A 9893-nucleotide genomic window follows, 5' to 3' on the forward strand; every position below is an offset into this window, starting at 1 on the left:
ATTCATTTAATTTGATGTATTTAAATCAAACCCAGCATTATCTTGATGATATGAACTGTGAAAACTATAAAAAAAAAAGGCAGATGTGTATGAGCACAGCAAAGAGACTGAATGACACTTCACTCCCTTTAAATCATTCCAGTGAAAGCCATTTTTGTCCACAAACAGATAATAAATAAGCCTTCCCAAAGTAGTTCAACATAAGAGATATTTACAGCTGAAAAGGCGCTTAGTTATAGGAGCATATATAGAGCTGACCTTTGACCTCACTGTACACATGGTGACGGATGGTGGCAAGAAAAACAGTCAATAACTGGGGATGAATGACGTATTACATTACAGTTAAGATGGAAACATTTTTGTTTGAGATTCGACTGGAGTGTCTTGATGTGCAATGATACCAACAATTAGTCTGGGTAAAGGGAACCTTCTGTAAAATAAATGTACTGTAGTGTGAACATTTTCATATTTACATCTCCCTTACATAGCACTTTTTGCCTGTGGAAAAAACGTACTGGTAAACAGACACTCAAGTTAAATGATGCCCTTTTTCAGTCGTACTGACTGACTTTATGAAACGATAATTCAAAACAAGGAAATATTTCTTTAAGGGATAAGTCTGGTGATATTCTTTATTTAATTTATTCCCATGAAAAGACCAAAACCAACAATGAATTGATCCTACTAACAAGTATTGTCACAGACCTCAATGCCATTGAACTGTTGAAAAATGAGCCACACAGTTGCACTTGGTGACATGTTCCTTCCTTACAATGAACACGGGCACTTTACAGAAAATAGTACTCACAGGAGTGTTTTTTTGTCCTCATACTTAAACGTAATGGTAGCGGTTTTAAACATGTTGTCAACGTTGTAAAACGGTGGCAGTTTGGTTACGATTAGGTAGAAAAACTACTTGGTTAGGTTTAGGCAACAAAACTACTTAGTTAAGTTTAGAAAAAGATTGTGGTTTGGGTCAGAAACAGCGCTGTGTTAAACGAAAAACAAATGGGGATGTGTTGGTGAGGACTTACTTGTTTCAGGTACTGGTGAGACGTGCGTTTGAAGACACTGTACAGTAGCTTACTATGAGAAATAATTCTTATTTTACCACAACTGCAAGTTAAACAGTAGTAAATACAAAGTAATCTACCAGGAATGTGCACTTGCATGATTGGCCAACGCAGCACCTTACCAAATGACCTTGCATTGCATTGGGGCAAAAGTTGAGCCAGGTTCAACTATTTTGCTGGTCGAACTGGCATTTTTTGCTAAACCCCCGCTGTATCAATAGATTGGTCTGATTCAATTGATTGAGGGGGCTGCGGGTTTTAGAAAGTGCTAATGTCTGTCTGAACACAACCTAACATTCTTGATTTTGGTCTTTTAAGGGATTTGTTGTGGAAAATGTGTGGAAACAGAGACAGAGGATCTGTGACTCTTTTGAGAGAGCGTAGACTGTAGGCATGGGCCGGTTACCGTTTTCAAGGTATACCACGGTTTGAAAAAGTCAAAGTTTCAAAACCACTAACATTTTCTGTCATACCGTTCCTAAGGTATGAGCTGTTTTTTATGAGTGGACATAAGGACAGGAAGTGCAGTTTAGAAATCTCTCTCCCTGCCAGTATGCAGTGTGTTTAAAAATAAAATACATTGTGTTCAAAGGAGAAAAACAATTGTTTTTACCTAGACATTTAAAAAAATAATACATTTTAAAGCTGTAATTGCAATACCGCAATACCGTGAAACCGTGATATTTTTACTGAAGGTTATCATACCGTCAGAATCGCACACCGGCCCATGCCTAGTAGACTGTGATATCTAGTTCTTAAAATCTAAATTATGTACAACTACTATTATGTTTTTTACTGAAACTCATTAGGATTCGCTGATTCCCTCACAGGGTTGGGCTGCAAATGGGGTTACCAGGTTTGGATTAACCGGAGACAGACAATATAAGCAGATGTAAACCAGATGTTTACAATGAAAACTGTGATATGGGCTAACAAAAGACTTAGATGGCCAGCTGGAGCTTGGTGAGGTTCCTCTGGTGCATGTTGTGGTGTCGCACCAACTCATCGCTTCGGGCAAACTTCTTTTGACAGTTCGGCCACCGGCAGTTAAACGGCTTCTCGCCTGTGAAAGAGGTGGGATGGATGGACAGATCGGAGGAGACAGAAGATGGATTGAAGAAGAAGTGGAGATGATGGTAATGACGAGAGGTGGAGAAAGTATGAGAGGAAGGTATTAGAAAGGATGCAAGCCAGATGGAATAACAATGAAATCAAGTGAAAAGAAAGGGGAAAATGAGAGAAATATTAGGATATTATTATGATATCATAACCTGAATGGGATGATTAAATATACTGTATATATAACTGCATCTAGTACATAATTGCACAAGTCAAGAGTATGTTGTCAAGTTACTTTACTTTGAGGTATGTACTGTATCTAAACATCAAATGAATGAAGAAGAAATGGAAAAATAAAAGTTTACGCACTTGTTTTACCTGTATGAGTCCGGGTGTGTGTCTTAAGGTGGTCAGACCGAGAGAACTTTCTCTGACACGTCTCGCATTGGAAGGGTTTAACTCCTAAACACATGTACAGTATGCATGCACACACGCAAAAACACACACACACACACACACACACACACACACACACACACACGCACACACACACACACACACACACACACACACACACACGCACACACACACACACACACACACACACACACACACACACACACACACACACACACACACACACACACACACACACACACACAGAGAGGGAGATAGAAAAATACAGTAGAGCAGAGGTTTGCAGGGAAGCCATTCCAAAGTTTGATCAGCCTTTATCTGAGGGGAGTTCAGTTTAGCACACCACTGCACACAAAATGCAATTGTGCATTTCTAAAGACTGCATTGTCCGCAAAATGGCTATCATGCAAACAGCTGAGATGAGCAACTGGAGAGATAAATACAAAGAACTGAAAGGAAACATTTGAAAAAAAAAAGACAGAGAGACAGTTTGAGTAAAAGGGATCAAACCTGTGTGTCTCCTCTGGTGTCTTTTGAGCTGGTCAGAGCGAGAAAACCTCCGGCCACAGTCTGGGAACTCGCATTGGTAAGGTTTCTCCCCTGGACAAAGGCAACAATGAAAGACAAAGACAGTTAAATAAAACCTAAAGACATCACAGATAACACACACACTCATAGGAAAATTAGGTTTAAATGTCTACTAGTTTAGTTTTGTCGACAATAACACTGCTGTTGTCTTTATGGCTGTTAATGGACAATGGCTATATACAGTATGTAGAGCTGAAACAATTAGGTGATTTATTGATAAGCCAATTGACAGAAAATTAACTGCCAACATTTTTTTAACTAATTATTAGTAATTGTGGCTTCTCAAATGTGACTGTTTGCTGTTTTTCTTAGTATTTAATGTAAACTGAATATCTTTGAGTTTTTTTACTCTTGGTCCAACCAAGTGTTAGCTAACTCCTGTTAGCTAGAGAGAGTGGAAGACATACTCTGCCCTTCACTTCAGCGTTGTGTCTCTCACTGATGAATAACTATAGAATTACAACACTGCTGAGGTCTGACTAAAGCTGCTAGCTGCTGCTAACACTGGCTCTTAATTTTGACAGTTGACTAAAAAAACAAGCTCACAGGAAGGGTTTTCTGGCAATATTAGACTAGGAAATTAGGGCCAGTGGAAACATCACTTACAGTAAAACGTTTTTAAGAAGTCAAACAAAGAATCTGTGAGTGAAGTAGGAACACGTCTGAGCGAGCAACTGTGCCTGCAATGTGTCTGGAAATACTGACGGTAGCTATATAATAAGTGTAATATTATTGCACATTTTCTTGCTTCTGTTGGTTTCACCTGTGTGTTTGCGACTGTGCATCTGCAGATGAGACAGCTTGAAGTAACGTTTGTTGCATCCTGGGTAGGCACACATGAACGGACGCTTCTCGCTGCTCTCTGACCGCACTATGGCTGGAGTGATGCTGGGCACCCGCCGCACATCCTGTGTACACACACACACACACACACACACACACACACATAATTTAAAGCCAATCCACTCAAGGCAAAATTAACAAAACCTGTCCCTGGACATCAATAATAAAACCAGTAAAATGTAATTTAGAAAACAGGCAATTAAATCTGTCCTGTGTGTAAATAATTGCATGTGATGTGTCTGGCTCATGGGGATCATTATAATAAAATGCTCATATATTCATTAGTTGGGAATTAGCAGTAAAATGACCCCAGACTGACTGCAGCCCAAAGGGAGCTGTTAGTCACGCCTTTTAAACAGAGGGGGCCCCATTACAGCCCTGCTGCTCACTGCTGACACTGCTGGAGAAGAATAAATGGAATAACACATGGTTGTAGAAAAAAAAACAATATTTTCTGCATTAGTTTATATGCATAGTAATTCTAAGTATCATTTGTCTTCTTATTCTAAACACCCGCTCATGCTACCGGCCTGTCGGAGGTGGTGATATCACCTGTCAAGAAAAGAGACACTGAAATAAAAGTATGATTGGGAAAATTGCCATTAGAATGCAATGACAATTTCTCTGAAATGAAATAAAAACTCCCATTATTATGACAATAACACTGATGGAGACATATTTCATAATAACGTGTTGCGTTTTAATATTACTTTGAGTTATTTCACAAATTGTTGGTTCATTTATTACATATATACTGTATTGTGCAATTTATTCGTGGGATTATCTATTTCATAATTGTTTATTATTGCACGCTTTGGAGGGTAATCAAGAGTAATGTCAAGCTGACTAATTGAGCTCCCGACAGCAGAGTGATAGAATTAGCTGTGATTCAGTCATTTGTAACGTGATTCTTGATCATAGGATTCAGTTTTCAACAAGCTAGCTGTGTAATATTTTTCGCTGGTCATATACCAATATTACAGTAATGAAGAATGAAATTCCATGGCTGTCTTCTGTATTTCCTTTGGCAGTGACTGAGAATTAGTATAATCCCTGTAATAAAAATTACGTAGCAACGCATCACTTACTCAATCTGTTATCTCACGTTTTAGCGGCTCTGAAATTATACTTTAAAAGGCATGGAAGTGAGAGGTTGTTTATTCTTTGCACTGAGCCAGATCTCCTATGTGTGTTTTGCACAATCCATTTCTATGAACAGAAGAAAAAAGAAGCAAAGGAAGAAAAGGAGCATGGTGAATGATGAAACAGGCCCCAAAAGGAAAGAAAGATCTCAAAAAGTCCTGCTGTGGACTAATAGCAGGTCTGGAGAACCTCTGCTCTCTGTCCTTTGGAGCTGCTGACAGACAATAATTAAAATCTAATGATTTATTAACATGCTGATCCTTGTATGGAAACTGTATCTGTACCTGTGTAACCCTGTGTGTGCGTGCGTGCGTGCGTGTGTGTGTGTGTGTGTGTGTGTGTGTGTCTGTTTCTTCACTGCTAATGGATTTGTGGAAAAAGATTCCTCTTGGCCTTTAGAGCTGTTCTTTAAAAATCTCTGAGTATGTGTGCATGCAATGTGTTTGTGTGTGTGTGTGTGTGTGTGTGTGTGTGTGTGTGTTTGTAAATCTTTCCTATGCTACATATCAGTATCTCTTCACATAGCCTGGTCATTGCATCAGGCTCTCCACCACTCCAGTCCACTCATTCAAAAATACGTTCTTTTTTCTGTCAGTGATGCGTTTTTTCCTCCAAAAGTGCAGGTTTTCAGTATATCTTTTTTATGCATTTTACAGAGTGTGTAAAAGTACAAGCACTAAACATGTAAGTGAAGAAGGTGGCAGACAGAAGGTCTCTGTGACCTCACGATTGCCTCTTGACAATAAAAAAAAAGAAGTTATATGCAGAGACGATGTAGTAGCAGTAGTATGAGTCCTACCTGTATTCCCCTGAAGACTCCATGTGTGTGTATGCGGTACTGTGTGCTGCAGCTGTACAACATGGGGGTGCTGGGGTCACTGTCGTAGCCTGCTGCATGGCTGCCAACACAGAAAGTGAGAGGAGTGATGAAAAATAAAAAACATTTAATTTACCTAATAGTGAGAAAATCAACACTGTAGTTTAACACTTTTACACAGTTTTGAACAGCTGTCCAAAGCCAGCTGAACAACAATCCAAGAGTAGATAACTATTCAATCAAAAAGGTTCTGCTCCAAAATATCAAAATATATTCTGTGCCACTAAATCATTGCATGATTACAAAAATTCACAGCTAAAAAGTTTTCCACGCAGACGGCTGCCACATACAGTAAAGCAGAGACATCATATAACAAGATGCAAAAACATGATTTAATGCCATAAATCCAAACATTTGGCAATCGATATCATTATTCAAAACTGTTCACATTGTCACATAAACTATATCTTACATGGTATAGAACCTTTACAGTATTAGTCTGGATCGAAGACAGTTAATTTACTGGATAATCGCGAGATGTCCCTCGCCTTGCAAAGCTCTGTCGTTTTGGGAGAGATCAACAAACTTTTAGCAAGCAAGCTTCATGCTGAAAATGGCAAGTTTTGAAGACAATTTGGATTGCGCAACAAGGCAGGCATGCTTGATTATATGTTGTATGTGTGTGTTATATGTAAGAATATGTTAAGGCTAGGTCTGTAACGATTCACGATTCGGTTCATATCACGATTTTTGACCCACGATTCGATACAAACCTTGATTCTTTTGTCATTGATTACATGCCACTTTGCAACACAGTAATACAACAGAGACCTTATTATTGATATTGATTGATTTCAATATCGATCGATCCAAAGATTCTTTTGTACCTTAAAATAATGTTTCCAAAATCGTTTCAGTGGTTCATTAACTCGTTCGAATGAGACATAAGAATAATGGTTATGGTAACAGTAATGGACAATTCCGCTTACAACCTGTAGGGGGGCCGAAGAGGAAAAGTGCTTTGGTGCCTACTACAGTATAAAGGTGCTGCTTGTGTCATGATTGTGAGTGTCTGTGTAGCGTTTCCTGTTTTATTTTGTAGTATCTGTTTTTCTCCCTAGTTATGTCTTGTTTTACTTCCTGCCTTGTGTTTTCCCTCCTGTCTGATTGTCTGCCCCACCCTGATGTGTTTCACCTGTTCCTGATTCCTTGTGTCACCTGTCCCTTGTTTAACCTCGTTAACCTGTGTATTTAGTCCCTTTCTTTGTGTCTTGTCGGATCATTATCATTGTTCTGTTCTGTGCTGGCTTGGATTGTGGTGTCGTGTTCTGTCGTGCCTGTTCGTGTTGTGCTCCTGTGGTCTTTCTTCCTGGCCTTCTTGCTTTTTGATATTACTTTTTGTTGTAGTTTTGGTAATGAATTCTGTATTCTGCGTTTGGGTCCAATCCTCGCTATTGTCCTCCGTGACAGCTTGACAAGTAGCTAATGCTAATGCTTGGTCTATAACGTTAGCTAATTCTTGGTGGGTAACATAAGATTATGACATCGTTTAACACGCTCAGTTATTTTTAGTATGATTGTTTTGACCACGGTTAACAACTTTGGGCTAACCCACGAATTCATCAGTAATGTTAACTGTATAGATAGATGACTAATCTAATGGTAATTTTCGTATGTGTCCTCATACCTGGCAAATAAAGCTGATTTTGATTCTGATTCTGATTTAGCCAGCTAGCACACCCCTGTCTGTCTGCCTCACTCTCCCAGCGCTGCAAAGCTTCAGTCGGGATGAGAGCTGACAACAGCCCCGGCCCGGGGACACATCCACAGTCAGCCCCCAGCCAGCTAGCAGCCAGCCACTATCATTACAGCAATCCAACCCCGGTCAGCACTTAACTCCGGTGCTAAGGACGCTAACGGCAGTTTACTGAACCGTTGGGAAACAGACCCAGGCACCCGAGTCAGAACAGTGGCCATTCGTAATGTTACACCTCCGTTAGCATTACCCCCCCCCCCTCCCCTTCGGTTTTAGCCGTCTTTACAGTTAGCTAAATTTACTTTATTTAATTACACACAGGTTCGTGGATCTGAGTGTCGCGATTTCGGTTTCATATCGCATATCGTTACAGCCCTATAGTTATGGCATTTACTCTCTAACTGGGACGTTTTGGGACCGATTGTGGCAGGATTGCTGTGGATGAAGTAACGCTACGATACACTGTTAAGAGCAAATTACGTTTACCATGTACCCAGCTAATTTAAATAGCTCACATTACTGTATTGTGTGAACAGATAACAAATATTGTATGTTGCTTTTTTTTTCAGGTTGCAAATGTTCCACCAAAACAAGTTCCTTCCCGAGACCATTTTAAAGAACCAGCATTGCTGTGTCCAGTATGGAGGACGGAACATGACTTAAGTCTCAATAAATAAATGCATAAATAACAGACCTTACTCCGCAGCGCTGTGGAGATAGGTCTGGCAATGTGAGACTATAAGGTATTAATCTAAACTAAAAAATGTTTATATTAAATAATTATCAAATTTCTTCTTAACATAAACTGTGGATCAGATAATTAATCAATTAGACTCATAATTTTATCATTAGCTACTACAGAAACACTTACAGTAATGTATGACGCAAACAACTTTTAGTATTTCACTCTGACTTAAAGAGCAGAACAAAACCTGCCCTATGTGACACAGCTGCCAATGTTGCCTCTCATATCTTCTTATGATAACACACAGAGAAACAGAAAGCTCTTGTCTACGAAATGTGTTATATTTCAGTCTGTCTAACTGAACGAGGAGGATGGGAGGTTGCATCCTGTGCTGCTGCAGTGGGAATGTATAGTATATGGCTGAGCGGTCATAAGGTGCTCTTTGTCTGCCTATTTCCAAGGACAGGAGGGGACTACGTCAGCGGTAGACATGGTGTTAATCATACTGAATGCTCCTTTTCTTATGTTCATTGATTCATAAGTTTTGGTAGTAGCGATAAAGTAGCGATAATGTACAGGTTGGGACAAATGGACCTTCCACTGAAACAGCAACTGGTGGTGGATCTGAGGGATCAATCCTCATCTTATTAAGGGTACCATATTATGCTCATTTTCAGGTTCATACTTGTATTTTGGGATTCACCTAAAACATGTTTGCATGCTTTAATGTTCAAAAATCACTCAACCAAATGTCATGGTGATCTCATACTGTCTGTCTGAATATACAGTACCTGTATTCATCCTTTGTCTGAAACGCTCCGTTTTAGCACCTGTCTCTTTAACCCCCCCTCTCGAAAAAGCCCAGTCTGCTCTGATTGGTCAGCGTTTCTGGGTCTCCCCCATCTGCGCTCTCGGCATCTCAGCACCGTCATTGCAGGCGGTGAATGACTGTAACAGCACTGCAGCGGCACTACCTATGTATAGTATAGTTGTGACATCACAAACATGCGAAAGTCCCGATGGCTTGTTTAAAGGCACAGTTTCTGAATATGGGCTGTGTGCATTTCTCCCTAGATTGAGCATTTTGTATCAGTATTTATATAGCACCTCAACCTGCTAGCATAGTGCGGTTTTAGCCAATAGAGGGCCGCAAAGTGAATGCAGAAGTGCCTTCACCCTGTTACGAGTTTATGAACCACTGAAACGATTTTGGAAACATTATTTTAAGGTACAAAATAATCTTTGGTGTTGCTTTAAGGTTTAGTTTTTATTCAACAAAGTCACACAATAACACAAACAAAATAACTAAACGAGGCAGTGGTAAACTAACAACTCCTGTGTTCTGCAAGGTAAAATTACCATATGGTCAATAGAGTCTGGTGGCTTTGGAGAAAGCATAGATAAATGCTTCAGCTCCCCGTCAGAAAGGCCTGCCAGACAGCATGGTAAAGCAGTAAACATATTCTAAATACAGCCTACACTTAAAGGCATTTGGCTGATTTTAAACCAGTT

At 39.7% G+C, this 9893-nt stretch overlaps 1 protein-coding gene across 5 annotated transcripts in view; it reads right to left on the minus strand.

Annotated features, from left to right (window-relative positions):
* Positions 1–1559: 1559 nt before the first annotated feature.
* Positions 1560–9893, minus strand: part of LOC116057740 (Wilms tumor protein homolog) — a 22846-nt gene continuing 14512 nt past the window's right edge. For 2 of the 5 annotated variants that reach the window (XM_031310343.2, XM_031310359.2), the window contains 5 exons: positions 5923–6022; positions 3901–4045; positions 3060–3149; positions 2511–2594; positions 1560–2136 (listed from right to left, as the gene is read on the minus strand). In XM_031310343.2, the coding sequence (XP_031166203.1) occupies positions 2015–2136; positions 2511–2594; positions 3060–3149; positions 3901–4045; positions 5923–6022 (541 nt within the window). In that variant the 3' untranslated portion in view covers positions 1560–2014. Of the gene's footprint in view, positions 2137–2493; positions 2595–3059; positions 3150–3900; positions 4046–5922; positions 6023–9893 lie in introns of those variants that run through there. The other 3 variants (XM_031310333.2, XM_031310352.2, XM_036002721.1) reach the window with 2 other exon arrangements.

The sequence above is a fragment of the Sander lucioperca genome, chromosome 7 (genome assembly GCF_008315115.2).
Source record: "Sander lucioperca isolate FBNREF2018 chromosome 7, SLUC_FBN_1.2, whole genome shotgun sequence".
In the NCBI taxonomy this organism is placed as follows: domain Eukaryota; kingdom Metazoa; phylum Chordata; class Actinopteri; order Perciformes; family Percidae; genus Sander; species Sander lucioperca.